Source organism: Pavona decussata, unplaced genomic scaffold (genome assembly GCF_977016875.1).
Source record: "Pavona decussata unplaced genomic scaffold, jaPavDecu1.1 SCAFFOLD_39, whole genome shotgun sequence".
NCBI classification, from domain to species: domain Eukaryota; kingdom Metazoa; phylum Cnidaria; class Anthozoa; order Scleractinia; family Agariciidae; genus Pavona; species Pavona decussata.
The window spans coordinates 1,096,557-1,117,190 of NW_028145461.1; the positions used below are offsets into that span (position 1 = coordinate 1,096,557).

General features: G+C 38.2%; 1 protein-coding gene across 2 annotated transcripts; it reads left to right on the forward strand.

Annotated features, from left to right (window-relative positions):
- The first annotated feature begins 300 nt into the window (after positions 1–300).
- Positions 301–13,650, forward strand: LOC146483373 (RING finger protein 24-like). 2 transcript variants are annotated; one of them, XM_085106130.1, is made up of 6 exons: positions 301–482; positions 5,296–5,444; positions 7,369–7,435; positions 7,956–8,003; positions 10,626–10,705; positions 12,026–13,650. In XM_085106130.1, exons 2-6 carry the CDS (start codon positions 5,329–5,331, stop codon positions 12,138–12,140), a joined length of 426 nt encoding a protein of 141 aa, XP_084962256.1. In that variant the 5' UTR covers positions 301–482; positions 5,296–5,328; the 3' UTR covers positions 12,141–13,650. The 2 variants fall into 2 exon arrangements, with proteins under 2 accessions (XP_084962256.1, XP_084962254.1); XM_085106128.1 differs by lacking the exon at positions 301–482 and adding an exon at positions 3,769–3,887.
- Positions 13,651–20,634: the final 6,984 nt, after the last annotated feature.

Below are 20,634 nucleotides of genomic sequence, written 5' to 3' on the forward strand. Positions count from 1 at the left end.
CTTTCTAAAGAAACCTGGACTTACTGTCAAGACACAGGGAAGACACGTGGAACAGACATGACTGACAGAAGGAGAGCAAGGTATAGTACGCCACCAGCCTCCATTTGTTTTAGTTTCAAACAAGCGGTTACTTTGCATTTTCTTTAAGCTTATGTTCATAATATTTTTGCGAGACAAACTATAATCGCTTAAAGATGATTGAAAATACAAAACACTAAAACTAATCAAGGAATTTGGTTCCTTGTATGTCTGTGGTCAGTTGTTCTTGCGCGTGAAAGTTGTGTGGCTATCATATGATCAGAGCAAACCCGCAAAGATTCGTTGTTCCAAAATCTTGAGGAAATCTTCGAAGAGAGAGGGCGGCCAAAATTGTTTACACGTATCCCTTGTGGTCGATTGTTTATCGGATCTGACTAATATCAAACCATTCAGCGCAAGAGAAAATTAGCACTGGCCCAGACGTATAAGGTTAGCGCCACAAGGTAAGTACAACACTCTACATAAAATATGATCAGTATTTTTGCCATTTTTAATGATCTGCCATTTCAAGTACAAAACCAACGCCAGACAAATTTAACAGACTTACAAGAAATTCTTCATTTTTCCTTTTTAATTTTTTTTGCGAAAAGTAAAAATGAGTAAAATATATGTATGTGGTGTGATTAGAATAGTTTGTCGAATTCTTTTCGCCTGTCACTGGCATCTTGCGTTTGTTCATTTTAATTTTACTTCATACTATATAATATTATATTTTTTTTGTCATCCCACAAAAATACTGACAAAAATCCATCTTCAAAACTCCGAAAATTTTTCATTGCCATAATCTTTAAAATTGAGATTTTTTAACAAAAGAAGTACACCTTCGTCATCTATAGTATCTTTGCTTTCAGTTTTTTTTTAGGATTTGTAAGATTATCACTGATTTGCAAAGGTCACGTTCTGAAAGGAGGATATTAACATTCTCGGTTGGAAATAAATATGAGCTCAACTTAGTTTGAAAAGGGAAAAAAAAAACGAAAGTGAAAAGAGGGAAGGGAAAGTCAAGTGACCGTGGCCGGGAGCATAACATCAGAAATTAAAAATATTCTCGATCTGAGATATAACAATTTATTAAACTGGCTCCAGTTGTTCAAAGAGCTGAGAACTTTATCTAGCGGATAGGTCGCTATCCAGCAGATAAAACACATTGGTTGGAGCACATTTTATCGGCTGGATACCAATTTATCCACTGAAGCGTTATCCGCTCTTTAAACAACCGGGGCCTTGCCGATAAACAGCTATAACATGCGGTACTCACTATAAAGAGAGAGAAACGCGAATGTAGCTCATGGCATTCGATTAGTTTCAAATGGAGAGAAATGTAGTACGTGACATACAATACATGCCATGTTAATCATGCGATTCAAAGATCATCACGCAGTGCATGTGCGGAAAGGTCAAGGCTTTTCCCACACAGCCCCCAATGATACGAGCAAAGCCTCTCTGTTCTGGTCTCAGAGCTTGGGGAGGGAAGGGGGGGCAGAATGAACAAAAGTTTATGCGGGGAGAATAGGTCACCCTTTCATATACCTTCCAAAGAAAATGGTACGCTTTTCACATATCTGTGTCGGCTCGAGATATTTTGAACAGGCCTTTATATACCTAAATGACAGTTTTCCGTACCCTTATCTATCCTCTTGCTATCAATCATTGTACTGTATGAAGCTTTTGATCTTTTTTTGTAAATTTGTGAAGTTAGCACTTTTAACCGCGGCGCGAATTGAAACAGTTAATGCAGTAAGATTATGGCCTAGAAAACCGACAAACTAAGAAACACCCGATCAGTTTTGCCGTGGTTACGCAAACAAACTACAACTGGGAACTTTTGCTAGCACAGTAGAAGAATCTAGCCCGAAAAAGGTGCCCCTTTCAAGCGCTTTCGTATAGTCCACTATAATGGACTATACGAAAGAGCTTGAAAGTCAAATCGATAAAATTTAACCGTCAACTGTCAAAGCTATCCCTCCCTCCCCCCCCCCCCCCCCTATTGAGACCCTCCTGAAGGGGTAAGTAAAATGGGAACTGGGATTGGTCTGTTTTTGCCCTGAAAAAATGGGATTTCAGTCACTGAGGCTGGGATTTACTCAATGAGAATTGGGGGGAAAAAGCCGAAATGGGAACGGGACAATGTTTATTAACTAATTCCCTTAATTTGGAAAACGTCAGAAATACATCAGTTAAAAGTGCCCATTTTGTGGCACTTTTACAACAGGGATATTTATCCTCGTATTGTGGTCAACGATATTTGTGTAGACTCTGCACAGTGGTGCAACCAAGACCAAGTCTCTGAACATTCAAGACCTGTCACTATTTTCCGGGAACAAAATGAGCTTAAAACATGTTAAAACTCAACATGCGGTAACGTGTTTTCCGTGTATTAAGAGAGACACCTTTGCGCTATTTGACCTGTTTGACTGATACCCTATTATTTTTGGCTCATCGGCTGAAGAAGCAGTCAAAAGGGTTTCTAAGTCAGTAAGGAGCAGTTGACTACACACATCCAAATTCATATTGCAAACTGCCAACGTCAAATGCAGTTTCCTCACCGCCGCACCAAAGGGAAGGTCCTTTGAACTTGTACGAAACTGAAACCGCCTTCAAACAAGTCAATTTGAATTCACTGACAGATATGGAAAAAGCCAAGCGGAAATGTAGATGACACCTAATTCAGATGATGACGTCAGTCAGTGACAGTGACCCTGGAGAAGAGGTGGATGCCGCTCTTGAAACGACACTGAGCCCCGGGGGGAGGGGGACTCCACATAAAAGTGACGGGGATGATCATCGTACCTTTTAGGGGCGGTTAAAATTCGTGTAACAAATACAGTTAAAATCTGCAAGACCACAGCGACAAATCGATGAGTGGTGCCTGTGGCACCGGATCTCTTGTAGACCTGGATCAGCAAATTATTCGTGTTTTTAGGGTGCTAAAATCTAAAATGACTTCTGTTAGAGGTATGATGCTACCTTTTCGGGTATTGAGCCGAAAAATATGAGAGGGAATCAATCTTTACGAGTGGAAGGCCCTTCCCCCCGGAAACTGAGCATGATCCGTCCCCATGCCGACTTTGAAGAATGAGAACAATGCCAGTTCCTCATGCAGGCAGGAATGTGAAGTGGCAGGAGCATATCCTCTGATATGCTCCTGGAAGTAGTAGTAATATTAAAGCGCTGTAACTTCCCTACTTAAATATTCGTGAATCTTCGGGACATTTCAGTATTGTACCAGCCTTAGTAAAAAATGCAGATGAGAAAAGAAAAGAGCTGGTATGTGTAGCACTTGGATTTTCGTGAATTTGGTGAGTGGGAATGGGATTTGGAAGCTGGGAAATGAGATCGGTACCCCCCCCCCCCCCCCGTTCAGGATCCCCTCGTATTTCAGAAGGGGAGTGGCGTAAAGCTAAGTCTTGTCGTTAGATGTACTTTTTATAGTTTTTGCATTCAATGTCGTAATTAATTATACCATTCCGCACTTCATTCCGCCAACTCATTAGACATTCCTCCTTTTACCCTCACTGCATCACTGGACGGTTCTGAAACAGTTCTTACAAATCCGAACAGCTTGTCAACGTACAGTTCTTCTGATTGGGCGACCACACAGTTGTAGTACATATATAACAGCGCGCAGAGAAATGTGACAAGAAACTTCGCTCCTGGTTTTACGGTCCGAAACGTAAACAAAGCAATTTTCTGCCCTGTCCCCACCCCTCCCCCATTTAGCCGTTTTTGTTATTTCCCTATACGCACTTTGCGAATGCGAGCAATGCGAAATCGATACAGACTTACGCTAGCTTACAGTAATTTGCACGGCAGAGGAACATATGTCTCGCTCACAGTGGTAAAATCAGGTTAGTTCCGTTCTTCGACTTTGGTTAGTTCGTTCTTCGTTTAGTCTTGTGAGGCTAGAGTCTATGTGAACTTATTATTTTCATCGGAAGGTCCCTCTAGCATGTTTTCGTTATTGTTTTGCTCGTTTCGAATGCAAACAACAGCCGTCAAATTAATAAGCTTAAGCTTGGAGCAAACCAAGCTTAAGCTTGTGGAAATTGTGACGTTTTTATAATTTGCTTTAAACACTCGTGTTTATCCGCTGTAGTGTAAAGAGTAGTGCATTGCAAATGAGAATGTAAATTTCGTGCCAGGAGGGTCGTACAGGGGTATTTTCGTGATGTGTGATTAGCTGATTTTATTTCCCGTGAAACGCGAATGTAATAAATTATTCTTCGTAATCCGTGACCTTAAGGTTTGCGTGACCCGTGAAGAACTAGAAAATGAAATTTTCATTTCCATGATCCGTGATTTGCTATTTTTTCTGTTCGTGAACCGTGCAAGAGACCCCCCCTGTACGACCCTCTGCCAGTGACCAGTCAGCGAGAAAAACCTCTGGCACCCAAGGGTGCAAGTTAATTTTTAAATTATTGATCTAAAATTACTTTTTCAGTTTTTTGTCGAGGGGTCTACTGAAAAAGCGCAATAACAGTATTGCAAAGTGGTGAAATTGTTAAGTATAGAAATTGTTGTTTTTTAAAAGCTTCATTCCCTTATATGAAATGCAACAAATCCCAGGAACTTGTTTCGTATCTAGAATCTCTTATCAGTTGTGCTAGGCTTTGTAGTACGAGATAAATTAGTGAGCAGGGCAAGCCAAGCCTGATCTGGCTGCAAGGAAGAAAGGGGAGGAAACCGTTGTTTTTTTCTTTGAAGATTTGCCAGCATACCTTTTAGAGTTTGTTGGCGTTTCAAGAACATCGAGTAGAATCTTCCAACTTCTCCAAAGGTTCAATGAATACGAATACGATATTGTGCCAAGCACACAGCTTGTCAAGTACAGGAATAGCGAGACAGTTCCAAATAATTATTTCGACTAGTTTTAATCAGGAAAGGGGGCGGGATATTTTCTGTGACCTAAGACTTAGTTACTGTTTTTAATTGTATGTAATGTAACTATCTTGTGTACTTTTTACTTTTATTGTACATATTTTAAAAGCTTTATATTTTGTAGTAGCCATAAATTACGCAGGGGCTCTTATGATACTGCCTGGAGGTGAAAGGGCCACCCTGCCTAAATAAAGATACCCTTGCGCACAGAGGCCCTTCAATCTTCCCAGATAAGCCAACTTATCTAGGAAGATCGAAGGGCCTCTGCTCACAGGGTAAAACAAAGATGACTTGACTTGACCACCTCTAGCTTTTAGAACAATAAAGAGAAGATAAGATGGTGCTTGAGAGTGAACTTACTTTGGTCGTTTATTTCAGGGTAATGCAGCAAATATTCACTACTGGCCTGCCATGAGTGATAAACCTCAATTGAATCTGAGTAATCCATTATTGACCTTGTTGCCAATCCTTGTCATTGCCTTCCTGGTTGTTGGACTCTGTTTTGCATTCTGTTGTTATCTTCTGAGGTAAGCCGGCATACGTTATTAGCACAGTATGAAGCTATAACTGTAGCTGAACCTCTGGTTGGGGTGTTTGTATATATGTAGGTATGTATACAGGCGACATTCCTGCATCCAGAACCCACCGTGTAAGATGAGCTGGCTTTTGAATAGCCAATGTGCAGACCCAGAAAGAGATGGGTTGAATGTATCAAAAACCAACTCCATCGTCACAAATGTCACAAGTCACAGAGCTTAGAAATTATGAGGGATAATCATGTTTGGGGTACTGCTGGACTGCAATGTCTAAACTATGAAATTGATAATTAATTGATAGTGAAAAGAGAGAACCTGATTAGCAAGAGTGAGAGGGGATGAAAGGGAGGGGGGGGGGAGATGGTGACTTTTGTAAGAGGTCAGACCCAAGGGGACTATTATTAAACATGGGTTTGTAGAGTTGCAACAGAATCATACAGAATCACTGTAATCTTGTGGGACCTTCTTGTTCATGGATGTTCAGTTTCTGAATATAAATTATCATTGTCAATTTGTTAAACGTTAAAATCTGGCAAATCTGCATACCGTATTAATTCATTTGAAGATGCGGAATTCGTGTGAAAACAAAAGCCGTTTTTTTGGCCTTGAAACATTTTCAGAGTTTTCACATGTCATTAAAATTCTTGTCAACGTGCTCATGCCGCCGGCCAATCAAACACAAAGAAGCATTCCCTGAGGAGTACTATTACAAAACAGTAATTTAAATTTGTGCGAAAGCATTCAGCGTTACTGCAATTGTGCTGGTGTGAGGACGCCACTGGCTAAATCAATACATCCATTGGTTCTGCGAGCTGTAGCAATATAAAACATTGTGACATGCCATGAACACAATGTAAACAAAATATGCAAATTTGCCAATAATTCAAGATTGCGGGTAAACTGTGCCGGGTAAAACGTCAATACAGCCCCATATAAATTGGATTATGACACCCTCACTCGTCCACTGCTCTTCCTACAAAATTTTTTTCCAGATAGCTTGCGTTCTTATCAAGATTTTGAACGACTGTTTTTATTAAACCCTGCATCCCTCTCTTGTTTCAACAATTACCTAAAATAGTTTTTTTTTGAGAAAAATTTTACCTTTTTCCCCTATCAGTAACCTTAACTAATAAGTCTAAGGAATCCTTTATTGAATTCTCAAAGGACCGAAAGATTTTTTTATTAATTAGATGTTGGGACAGGTAACGTTTTGTGCTTTTTTTAAGTCTTCTTGTTATCTATTTTTTATTTTTTTATGTATGTTAAATAACAGGACCCCCTTTGATAACAGTGTTTATTACACTGACGTTGTTATCCTATATAAAAATAATTATTGTATTATTATTATTATTACTATTATTATTATTATTATTATTATTATTATTATTATTATTATTATTATTATTATTATTATTATTATTATTATTATTATTATTATTATTATTATTATTGTGAGGTTGGTTAGGTTTCAGCAGTAAATTCTAATGCTCCGGGCAATTAAATTGGAATTTGGAAATTCTGGTTTTTGAGGAGAGGGGAAAACTGGAGTACCCAGAGAAACACCCCTTGGATCAAGGACGTGAACCAACAACAAACTCAACCCACATATAAATAATAATGGCAAGTCCAGGTATCAAACTCAGGCCACACTGGTGGGAGGTGAGTGCTCTCACCACTATGTCATCCCTGCTCCCTGCATGTGTTTCTTTGTATTGAGTAGCCACATGTAAGAGGTGAAAAAACACCATTCATGAAATTAGAAATGGTTGCAGAGGTGATCACTCAATCTATAATTTCAACTGTGAAATTTGTTAAATAAATGTTTTCTTCCCATTTGTTTAGCCCTGTCACAGTAAGACATTGTGGGTTCATTTAATATTAATGTCATCAATAATAATTATTGAATTTTTTTAAGGCCGAATGATGACTACTGCAGTGATCCTGTATCACAAAGAAGAAGCCACTATAATGGGCTAAGAAAGGTAACTCCTTCTGAATTAATTCAGCAATTAGATGCAAGGCTCACTGTAGTTGAGAGTTTTAGTCTGTGCTGCTGTGCTACTGTGTTGTTTCCTTAGACAAGGCATGTGCTCCATATCATTTCTCCTCACTCACAGCAACATAATGCTGGCCACGTGTAACCCTCCAGAGGACTAGTATCCCATCAAGGGCTGTTAGTCATACTCCTAGTTGTTTCATACTTCAGACATGTTGGCCATGTTCGTTCACCTGTAACTTTACAACCACCAAAACACAACTTAAAAAGACTCTCTTAAAGGCGGTAGGTTGCATGTTCTTGGTAACCACTGTAAATAGCTAACTAATTTTTTTCTACTCTTGCCTAGTAAACAAATGGTTGCCAGTTCAGATGCTGTCACAGCATAATGTGCAAATTGTTCTTTCAGTCATTCACTGTCACTGCATGTTTTAATTAGTTGCAATGAAAATTATTTGTAAAGCTTATGTTTATTTTATGTTGCATGTTTTTGTGTTCATATTAAGACGAACTACAAGAAGAAATGGTTAGCAAGTGTTTCTCTGAAGAGTGATGTGAGTATTGACAAGTCTACTGTACAGAACTATATCAAGACTGGGGGCGGGGGACATTCTGCCCACAGCAACTTTGAACCTGAATAACTTTTTTGAGTATTTGCACTTAACAATTGATTCATGCGTCAGCGTGCTTCATTGAGATATGAAGCACGCAGGAAGTTTGGAGAGCACAAAAGATGCGTAAGAGTTGCTCGAGGCGTAGCCGAGAGCAACTCTAGCTTCTTGAGTGCTCTCCAAACTTCCCAAGTGCTTCATATCTCGATGAACGCACAGCTGACGCATGAATCACTTGTTTTATAACATTTTCAACGCGCAGTGTAACCCGTGAATTCTAGGTTGACCAGAGGTTTTCCAAACATTCACCTAATGTGCAAAGTGGTAATTCTGACAACCCCGCATGTTCAGTAAAAAATACCCAACTTACAGGGTAAAAAAAAAGCAACACGGCTTTGGTTTCAAATAGTTATAGTTTCTAATTATCGAATAAAATACACTGGTTGCCAATTCAGTAAAAATTTTCCAAAACACAAACTTGAAAATATTATCCTCGCGTTGCATGAGAGAATTCTTTCCGCTCGCGAGGGCATGTGTTTCTTTACGCAAGATTTACGCATTTGTCACGTTTCATCAATGAAAATATAGAAAGAAAACAGACAACCGAAATTTTCCTAAATGAAAAATTTATTTAGATAAGTCTTTGTTCTAAGAAGCAAAGGCGTAGAATTTTTAATCCGAGATGATAAATGCGCAAGCGATTTGAAGGAGCTGCAAGTCCATTGCAGTAAAAGTGATCGAACCCGCGTGCAGATCACAGTTTTCCAAAATTTCGCAAAAAAAAAATGTTAGAAATACGAAGAATCAGTCAATTAGAAAAGTATTTAAGCTTAAGTACAAATTCACAATCAAACCTGTAATTTCTTGTAAATTGGATTCTCGTAATTGCAAGTACTTGAACATTACCAAGAAAGTCTGTGGCTTAAATAATGATCTGCGTGAAATGTCTGCTTGCTTGTCGGCTGGATCAAACAACAATTTGTCCTTGAAGCACAATTTCTTCCCCCTTTTTTTGTTCGGATTTTCGCTGTTGGAACTGTCGAGTATTCTTTAACAGTTTTTCTTTCAGTTTATCGTTTCGAAAAGGTGTTTTTTCCCTCTGAGAAAGCGAAATTGGTGTCTGAAAGTTAACAGTTTGGCGAGACACGATGACACGGGTCTTGCTTGATTTTTGTTCCTTTTCTTTAGGTTTTTTTTTGGGAGTTAAAAACTCCAATCCCAAAGAAAAAGTTGGCAGATCTTCTTCATCAGCTGGTTCGCTTCTTGCTATCTGTAGTTAAACTTTTTGTTGAAGTTTTTGCCCCGTTTTTGAATGTAAAATGTCGAAGTCACTTGCGGAGAAATTTTTCTTCGAGGCATTTGTTTGCTGACGTCATCAGTGTGCACAATAGGAATATGAAGCACGCTCGCGCAATTGAATTTGATTACACAAATTTACTAGCTATGTTATAAAAACACCTTGAAACTTCAGGACTTTTTCATAATTTATCCGGGAAGAATTTGATGTGGTCGGTAAATGTTCATTGACTTTGATGTTACCATGGTAACCAATTTCAGAAAATGAATAATCCCTTTTAAAACTGAAGAAAAATTAATTTTCTTACTGTAACTTTTATGTTTTTAATTCATAATTATTAGATTTCCTTTATTCCTTTTGGTTACTTTTCATTCAATTTTGGCGGTTTCCTGAAGTTTTGGGGAAATCCAAAAATCCAAGATGGCGGATCCAAGATGACCGCCATTTGGCAGTCAGGACATAATTGCCACGTCATAGGACATCAATCTTCCCATGCACTCAATCTACTTTTTCAGCCGAAGTGGGAAAGTGCCACTGAAGTTTTTTTGAGAATTTCCAAAATAAAATCTCACCTCAAGTATCTCCAAATTCACATTTAACCCTCATTAAAAGATAATGTTAAACCCACACTCCTCCTGTGATACTGCTATCGATGCTTGCACGTGCTGTGGAGGTCTCAGTACCCGAGAGGGCTAGAAATATGATTATGTTTGGGTAACGTTTTAGCTGTTTGACTCTAAAATGAGTGCTTTATTGAGACTTATTCTTGGGTCCAGTGCCTGAAGAGCATTGAATAAGCTAGAAAAAAATATGACAGGTGCTTGTATTATCAGAAAGAATACGTTAATCCCCTTGGGAGAGTTTCAAGTAAATTTTGGGACAGTGTTCAGGCCTTGAAAGTCCTTGAATTTGAAAGTCGTTATAATTTGCATTTGCAGGTGTATGAAATTCCTCGAAATTTGTTGTTTTCATTATTGATTCCACGGTCAAAGTTGCAAATTCTGTTACAAATAGAAATCATTGTTGACAAAGTAATGTTTGTCTGATTTAACATTTTGATAACTTTCTCTGATAAAATTTTAGATTAGTGTGTCATATTATTTTGTCCTTGAAAATGTGAACTGAAGTCTTCAAATGCCATTGAAAAGACCTTGAATTTTGGCCAAATGAAGGAATTAAAGAAAAGTTCTTGAATCCTGTAAATTCCCCTCTGTCTCTTCTTTGTTTTTGTTTGTTCTCTTTAACATAATTTTTTTTGTTTTATATAGACATGTTCAATATGCTTAGATGATTTCCAAAACAAAGATGAAATAAGTATTTGTAGATGTGGGCATGCTTATCATCACAAGTGAGTAACCATTTTTGTTTTATTAACTCTGTTATGGCCCAAGGTTTATAAACACTGTGCCAAGGGTAAATAAAGGTTAAATTTATTTAATTTAAAGGTGCAGCATTTTGCAAAAACTACAGTTGAACCTCCACTAACGGCCACCTCTCCACAACGGCCACCTCTCTACAACGGCCACATTTTTTTGTCCCGGCGGACAGTCCATACATCAGCTCTTGTTTAAACCTCTCTACAACGATATACGTGTTGTGATTGTGTTCCATTTAAATGTTGCAGAAAGCATAAATTGTCTACTCTACAATAATATAGCGAATGTTGCGAACCTTGCTCGTTTCGTCTTGTTAACATTTTGATTCAAAACATTATTTACGTTTTATTGTGAATTTATCTATATATATATATATATATATATATATATATATATATATATATATATATATATATATATATATATATATTATTTAAGATTGGATTGCCGTTATAGGCTACAGTAAGCATGAACTTGGCACAATAAACATGTTGTACTTCCCAAAAAAAAAAGTGTCATATTACACCCCTACCTCCCCATAATGGCCACCTCTCCACAACGGCCACTTTCTTCTGTCCCCAAGGTGGCCGTTGTGGAGAGGTTCAACTATATTACTGCAAACAACTTAGAGTTCATTGGCAATTAAAATTTGCAGTTCAGCACATCAATCACATCAATAGTTAGAACATAGCTTTCTGCATAAATTTCTGAGCCACAATAATTGTGGCTCAGAAATTTATGCAGAAGGCTATGTTATAATTACAAAGAGAATAACTTTGATGAACATGGTTTTTTTGCAAATATCTCTGTGCGACACACATGAAAACACTATGCTACAAAAATTAATCTGCTATCAATGCAACTTACAACAAGTTCCATCTCTCAAAATGTCAAGTTTTCACAATAATGTTTTTTGTTAATTGGAAAGTTGAAATATTCTGGTCCCATTTCAGGAAAGAAAGCCTGGCCTATAAAATCTCTGGGGCAAACTGAGTCCTCAGAAGTCAATTCTAGAATAAACCCCAAATTACCTGATATATCAAGATTATTGATGCCTTTTAACTTACAAGTTTAAAATTAAAGCCTTATTTGTTTAAAAAACTATGTGGATGTTGCAGTGCATAAGGTTTCAAAATCTAGAAGGATTTCCTTCTGGAGTGATCAGCACCAATGAACCAACAAACTATCCTGACTTAATGTTATTTGCTATAAATTTATGTTATACCTTACCTTATGATTTGTTTTCAATCCACTATCCACCCACTCACCTCCCCTGCGCAATTTTATTGCAGGTGTATCATGAAGTGGATGGAAGTTAAAGAGACCTGTCCTATTTGTCAGCGTAACTGCAGGCATCCAAACAGAACAGGAAATGCAGAAAGAACTCCTCTGTTGCTGGACATATGATTAACTCACACAGCAAATTTTAATCCTTTCCATAGAAAGGGAGAGTGGAAGTGGGATATTTAGGGACTTCTTAGGGGTAACTCCCATGTAAAAAAAATGCAAATTATAAAGTCGAGCCTGCCTTCTTTGTACTGTAAAAGGTACCACAGTCATCCCTCTAAACTATCCCTGCAGCTGGCAATTTTATAGTCTGTACTCCAGGAAACAGGCAGATCATAACCGGCGTAGTCAGTGATCATAGGCTGTGGAAGAAGGCTGAATGAGTATTAGCTTATTCACTTATGTCACTTTGGCTTTTGATTGGCGGCAATCAGGACTGCAACTAAATGATAATAGTGGGTCTGTTTCTTGCCACTAGCTTGACAATGAACTTATACTGGGTCCCCGTTTCAAACGAGTTAGTAGTAGTGGTCACATGGCCTCTTATTCATGCCTGCTTATCACTGGAATACAGTTTGAAAGGGTGCTCAGTAGTCGCAGCAACATTTTTGTTATTGATACCATTTTAAATAAGTCCCTACAAGAATTTAAGCCCTCTCTCGTAAATTTCAAAGACAGACAATCTTTTGATAACACATCCGTGCAAATATAATCCCATGAACTGTTAGTGTTAGGTGTTAACCACTGTGCAAGGCTAGTACCTGAGTGTTGCAAGCTCTTTTAACATCTTCATATAGTCAAGCCTAACCCATTTTTGAAATGTAAAACAAAACTTTCCAGAGAATAATCCCCTAAAAGATCTTTAAATGAATGAAAAAAGTCCATGATGTATACCATGAACCATTTCCAGCTTGAGTTCTTGTTGTTCTCTCCTTCTAGCTCTTATTAATTATTTTGGGAGAAAACCAGATTTTCTTGACACTCCTGAAGATTTATTCGGGATAGGCAATACGTATTGATCTTCCGTCAATGAATTTGTACATAGGAAATTTTTCAAATATTTTGATCCAGTGTTTCAAGAAATAAACACGAGGAAGAGTGTTTCATCCAATTTCCAACCACCGCGCCAATTTTTTTTTTGTTTTTTACCAACTTCAAGGTATTTGGAAAAAGGATAAAACACTCTTTCGAGTGTTTAATGTAGCTTCTCAAACTATTAATATTTTTTGAAGAAAATCAAAGGTGTAGTAGTCTTATGTCGTGTAAGACTGGAGGTGTTTTTCTCGTGTACTCGCGTGTTTGCTCGCTCTACTAACCCTGAGAGGTTACTCGTACTGTACTGTTTGACTATTCGTGGAAGTAAACAAGGAAGGCAGGTTCATAGTTTGTAAGAATTCTTTACTTGTTTCTTGTAAATAGTCAGTGGTATTCTACAAGTAAATTTTCCATTTAGTTTTTCTGTATTTCCCCTAAAGAATGCAGCTTGTTGAAAACCTGTATGGTCAGTTCCTTTAGGCCAGTTACACAAGAGCAAGTTTTCCTGGAAAAGTCAGCATTTGACAAGCGAGCTGTGTCCTCTTCTGAAATCGCCCCTGTACCTACGTAGGCTAAGTGCAGGATGTAGACTACCTTGTATGTGCTGACCTTTTGACTTTACGGAAAATTGACTCACACGATAAGTTAAAAATCATTTGAACAGACTGGATAAATCCACCAAAAAAAGACATAATATAACAACTGAACTGTCAGATTTTCCAGTTTTGTAGGTTGCACGTGCGCTAGTCGAGTCTGATCTGCCTCAATTGTTGATCACCTGGAGAATGACGCCCCAAGTCTGTCTTACTTGCCATCTTTGTCTTGAATGTAATCTGTTGGGGTAACTTCTTGGGTATTAGAAATCACCAATGACATCAGAGAAAGGAATTATTAGAGTCTTCAAAAAGTGTAGTAAAATATTAGCTAAATTGTTTTGTGTACGGACTTGTTTTGAAGTTGCCGGAAGATTAGGCGTTGAAAGATCTTTTACAGTCAACCCAGGTCACGCGTGAACAGTATTTCCAAGAATGAAATGAACATTCGAATTTCTCTTTGTAATGTCCGACGTGTGAATGGAATGTTGGACATTTCTCTAAAAATCGTTCTGAAAAAGACGCATTAACTGAAAAAAAGATTCAAAATACTTGAGAAACAATTGTTATTCTTGAAATATTCAATTTTGCAATGTAAAGAAAAATGCATAGCTTTATCCTGTCAATAAGCTAGGGAGATTTATGCGGGAACTCGGAAATCTCGTTAAATTGGCGATGTTGAAAACTGACACGTAAATTTCAAAACTCCGTTGAAATTTCGAGAATACCGTTCACGCGTGACCTGGGTTGACTGTAAGAAGTTGTAGCTCAATATGTTTTTCACTAAAACTTTATTGTAAATAAAATTAAATTAAATTGGTGTTCACCAGCAAGCCTGAGTTGTGAGCATTCTCTAAACCCAAGAAGAGGTAATGGGCAGGGGCTAAAGATTAAAAGCGAAAGCTCACCAGACGCCCGTGAAATCTTCACCTCTTCCCGATTATCAGCCAGTGGACTTACCTCTGATCTATGAAAGCCAGTCAACCCTGGAAATGCGGTTTTTAATGGAGTGTTGTAAAACCATAACCAAAGTAATTACTCTGGCCAATCACAACAGACGCAAACAGCGCTGTGAACCAATCAGAATTCAACGTAAATACATGTAACAGGCGTCAAGCGCAGGAAAATGCGTGCGAGCGAGGCACGATTGATTTCGGTTTTACATCTCATTGGTTGAGAAAGTGGCGCGAGTTTTGTTAACCAATCACAGAGCGTAGTGATGCAAAACCAAAGCAAACGGGCAATTCCTTTCGACACTCAATTGAAAACCGCTCTAAAACTATGATAATAAAATCTGGAGGACTTACAGCACATCAAAACTGTTTCCTTTGAGGACTGCAAAGCGATGGCATCGCATAACGTGGGAAGTACTTCATTTGTTCTGTGCAGTCGCCATCTTGGATTTCTCGATTTCTCTACAATCTCAGAAAACTGTCCAAATGGACTCGCAAACAATCCGGAACCAACAGAGAAACGCTAAAATGGAATAATATCTTAAAGTTACTACAAAAAAGTAAAATTTTCAATAAAATGGAGAGAAAATCTTAATTTCGAAAACGTGGCTGTCGTAAGTGGACCTTCAGATCAGAAAACAGTCACATTGCAGCGCCCTACTGAAAAGCACTCATGGGATGTGGGCTCCCTGTCTAAAGATTTTCTTAATATTGTTATATTATTACATCCACAGAACTCTCACTTCTTCCCGTTGTTTACCAGCAGATAAGGAGACCCTAGAAACAAGATTGGTGTGACAAACTAGATCAGGAAAAGTCGTACTCGTACTCAATCTCGTACTCGTCTGTCAAATCTGAAGGTCCCTAATGTTACAATAGAAACATCAAGTTTAAAAAGCAAATAAAATGTTGCCAGGTTAGTTAGGAAAAGTCACAAAGTCTGGTGGTTTCTCTGTATTATTTTAAGAGACAAAGTTAGAGTGCGCACACAAACAAAGCCAACAAACAAAAAAATCGCGACTTACCTTATGCCGTGCCGTGCCGGGTTTTCTTTTCTTTTTCCTTTTCTTTTTATTTAATTTGTGATTGGCTAAATGTTGCCAGCTGAATCAACCAATCGACAGCAAGCTAACTTTGTCGCCGCTTCATACGCGCTTGTCCTTGGTTCTAATTGGTTCAGTCCCTTCATTTTGATTGGCCAGCTTTGTTGTCATTGGAGCCCAGGTCTTCTCTCACTTCCAAATCTTGTTTACTCCAGAATTTCCGGTACAATAACTTTACATTTCTATTCGCCAGAAAGACCAGCGCTAGCTTGGAACTCCATAAGGAGAAATTCGTCGACTGGACGTGTTTCAGTTATACTCAGCTTCAGTACCTTTATCATACCAGGTCAGTAAACTTAAAAAAAAAAAAAAAAACAAAAACAAAAAATTCGCGCTCAACGTATGAATGGCGGATTAAATATGATAAAATTTAAGATGAGTGTTACTGTGGAGTACCGGCATTTCCAATTTAAAGACGTTTTGAGTTTTCAAATACTTTAAAGGAAAGAAAATATTTCACTGTATACTGATTTATAAGCCTTATTATCAAGCAATTTCAGAGTATGTTTAAAGTCATGGTCCAATAGAGAGATGTTACCAAAATAGACTGAACACATCGAATTAATTACAAACAACGGTGCAAATATCAATCACATTGCATAATATATTCACTAGCAAATATTTCTTGTGTTCTGTTTACAGTGATGCAGCATATTTGTGTTTTTGTGTTTTGATTTTTACTGGGTCCTTCGGCGGAAGACACACGGAGAGGCGACTCAGTAAACCGGTTTAGCTTGTCGTATAAAAACTCGGCTATAGTAAATTGAATTACCATTTGCCGATCCCTCATGAGAAAGTCAGTGATACAGCTAAGTAATATTGTTATATTTTTCAATTTAGGAACTATAGAGAAACAATTCGATGTCCTAAACAAAATCGTCGACGGTTTCCTATTGTTTTTTCCATCGCGCTAAGATTTTTCGGGGAAACAATTTTTTTCGGTTATGCATTAATGAGTTTGAAGAAGGACTAGTTAAAAGCCTTTTTTCAGCCGGTTTCTTTGTTTGTGCGGGTGTTTCGATAGAAGAGCGGTATCCTTCAAATGCAAATACAAGTATAGGTTAAAAGGCTACAAATGTCAGGTTTGATTATATTTCTAAACTTTGCCCAGAGGCTATATTCACCCATGATCGCTACGTTTTTACATTTTCAAGCCGGCTGGTAGTAATCCGGCTAGCTTGTATATTCACTCAGAGTTTCAATGAAAAAAAAATGAGTTAAAAGCAAATTGAAATGGAAGATAATTCAGCTGTGTTGTGCATGGTAAAACTGCAATCGTCAAATTTATAGGGATATATACCGTTAGTGAGAAAGCTTTGATCTCAAGCGCCCAAATAATTTTGTTTTTTATTTATTTTGCTTCATCAAGCCCTCATGCTCTCAATCACTTTGCTAACAGTGGTACTGAAAATAAGATTTCTTACTCCTTTTAAATGTGATTTGGTTGGTTAGATTTTTAGAAATAGGAGTTTTAAGAGCCCAGTTCCGGAGAAAAAAAAACACATAAATTTAATTTTGTAAAAGGGAAATGTTGACTGGTAGAAGAGGCGGTCCAGACCTTCAGGTAACTAGAAGAGGGGGGGGGGGGGGAACTGCTCTGCTACACCGTGCTGACGAGAGCCAACCAGCTCGAAATGCAGCTACTATCCACGGTTATATTTTTTTTTAGTCTCGGTTTGGTCTCTATCATGTCGCTGTCGTGTTAAGTTTTCTATACGCAGTCAGATCAGCTTTGCAGTTTTCAGTTACTTATGCTCTCGAACACTCGACTTGTTTTTCTTCATAAAACGAAAAAATCTAGCGCCTCGGCTTTGGTCTAAAAAGTGGAGTGGGGGATCTTATGTAGTAGATCGGCCACCACGGACCTTGAAATCAGAGTACGAGTACCACAGAACTCGCGCTCCTTTCCGTTGTTTACCAGCAGATAAGGAACCCTAGAAACAAGTAGGTCGGTTATCTAAACCAAGCAAGCTATAGATTTGAAAAGTAAAACTCAATAGACTAGACATGTTTATCCCTATATTGCTAGGATTTCACGCCAAATAAGCTAGTATCTGATCATGAAATGTAGAAGATGCGACACTGTTGGGTATATTACAAGAAGAAATAGACGAGGGCCTCGTGAATTGCAAAAGAACGCAGTTCTGCTTACCGCCCGGCTTTTGGACTGCAAAACGTGTCCGACAATTTGAGCCGTTTGAAACTTTTGCGTCCAAAAATCGAATTTGCAGAGCCTGAGAAGGGGTAATGCATTTTTGTTAGTCAAAAAACCTAGAGAATTATTCAAAGTTGACTGATTTAGCCAGATAGTATGTAGGATCATCCTGGACAACAATAGTGCAAAGATCCTAATTTCAATCAGTTGGCGCAGCGCGGGTTGGTCGTTCCTCGAAATAAATAAGTAAGAGAGAATTGATTTAACACAGAAATCTTTCTTCATTTTACCCGTTCAGTTTAAAAAAGCTTGTTTCATGAACCGATTTTAGTGAACAATAGCATTTCAAATAAATTAAAGGCTTTCTCGAAGAACGCAAGTTCAGTTAGGATACCCTGACTCATAAGAATCAGTTTCTTTATTCGCCTTCTTTCATTCAAACATATACATCATAATCATATACATGTAGTATCGGATAAGGCAGGAGATCCAGCAAGCTCTAATGAGCTTTTTAAAAGATCTCCGCAGCAAAGCCGGCTGATGTCGTAAAAATGATTACTGCTGAACAACACCGGAAACTGAATAGTCCCTCGATAAAAACACTAATTAAGTAGAGTAGCCAATCGAATCGTGGAAAACGCTAGCTGAGAAAAACTGACAAAGGGATACTCATAGTCCAGCCTCCAGAGCCTTCTCCATGAACGGTTTGAATTTTGTCACCCTTGGAGATGCAGGAGTTTTGCTCTCACCTATTTCTCAATGCCGGGAAATGGCCCGAAAGATTGACCGAACCATTCAACTCAGTAAAATGAAGATATTTGGTAGTGTGCTGCTGTGGTGCTCTTTCAAATGATGCGAATGTAGTCAGTCTGCAGTGCAACCATTTTCTGATGGGAGTGTCTAAAACGAACTTCCTAGCTCGTGGTGGGTTTGCTTGCTTTAGAGTTTGAATGGCAATGAATGTTTCTGACTACGCCTTTCCACGAAATTTAGAAAAGATAAAAAATGTTGATCATTTTTGCACAAGGTGGACCATATCATTTTCCTTTGCAATCAAACTCTCCTACTTGAGGGGCTTACGCCAAACAATATATTAGAATCATGTATTCTCGCAAACATTCCCTCATACCTAAAAAAGTTTGATAACTCAGTTATTTTCCCTAAACAGAACTGTTCATGCCTACATACAAGAAATGCTCATGCTTATATGAACGTACCCTTCCCTAGAATAAATGCAAAACAATTTTCTATAACCTAGCAAGGTACGAAGTACACTTAAAAATTACATCTTTAAAAACTATTGAACCTGGTGTAACGTATTGTAACAAGGGGAGGGGGGGAGGGATAATTTTAAGCCTGGTGGTTTCTTCTTTTTCTTAGGCCCCCTCGCTTCTTCCTGAATCAGCTTTTGTTAATATATGATTTTCTCTCTTTGGTGTGTCGCAAATAAATAAATTCAAAATTCAACTTCAAATTCAATCCTCATCACGACCAGTCTACTGCAGTTTGGAAACGAACAATGAACTGTTGTTAGCAGGGAACCCACTGAATGACACTGAAAGCGTTGACCATTTGGCCTTTTCCACGTTTAGGTTATAACGTACTGTGCTACAATTGATAAGTCCAATTATGGGCAACGCTTTCAAGCATCGGGACATGGCCCATTCAGAAAAACACACTGGTCGGAACTTTTAAACAAACTTTGTCAATAAACAAGTTTTTGTGACTGAAAATTAAATTCCAGGAAACATCGTTAATTTCGTTGCAAAGCCTTTCGCTCGGCTGAAACTGAATCATAAAATTGGATTTTAATTACCAGTAACTCGTTATCTCGGCAACCTCCAAGAGAACAAAAATGATTTGTTCGACAGAGTGCTAGTTTGAGATATAAACCAGTGATTAAAATAACTGCAGGATATAGTATTCTAGAGAAAAGAGTTGATTTGAGATACTCAGGGAGCATCTTTGGAGAGTCAGACAGGGGAAGGTAGTCAAGGGAGGGAAAGGCGACTGAAACGGAAGAAGAAACTCTCCCGTAATACTAGTCAAATGGAAAAATACAAAGCGGTTCGACGTGGTTGCATTTTCCCGGCGTCGACCACAAGTCTGTGTAGGCCTAAGGTTGGTTAATTGATTTTTTTTTTTTTAGCCTCGGGCCATCAACAGAAAAAATTCGATGATCTTGCTTTTCTATGACCCGCGGAATAATCAAATTTGACAGAATAAAAAAATTGCCCGTATGTGAATATATGAAAGCCGGTACATTATTTAAACCAAGGAACTAAATGATGCGAATCTAATAGTCTCTTTCATGTACGTTTTAAAAATATTTAAATATTTGTAATGCCAGTTTAAATATGTATATTTTTTTTTGTTAAGCGGTATGAGCCTCGTCAGAGATCTGGCCAGGGTTGTTACTTAACTTATCAGCTTCTTACTGGCCGTGTCATCACATTTGTGCTAAGGCTTAGTTATTTACCAGGTCCCTCTAGCTCTTGGCGCATGCAAGTGACTTCGTCACTTCACAACTTGTTTACTTTACATTTTTGCACCTAATTAAGGAAACGCAAGCCTAGTTATTCTTTCGGCACCTTTTAGCAATTCGTTGCTGGACGGGAAAGACTTCAGTTTCAAAACAGATTTTCTCTACCGTCGTGTCCAAAACAGTTCCCAGTGAGCAGACACTATCGGATCGGCATCAAGTGTCTTAGCATCGGATCTTAGCTGCCTTTGTTTTCTAAAAACTCAATCAGTTTATCTGCAAAGAGCAAAAGC

Coding starts and splice junctions, on each gene's coding strand:
- LOC146483373 (XM_085106130.1), top strand. CDS start 5,329: ATGAGTGATAAACCTCAATTGAATCTGAGTAATCCATTATTGACCTTG. Junction 5,445..7,368: donor TTCTGTTGTTATCTTCTGAG/GTAAGCCGGCAT, acceptor AATTTTTTTAAG/GCCGAATGATGACTACTGCA. Junction 7,436..7,955: donor ACTATAATGGGCTAAGAAAG/GTAACTCCTTCT, acceptor GTTCATATTAAG/ACGAACTACAAGAAGAAATG.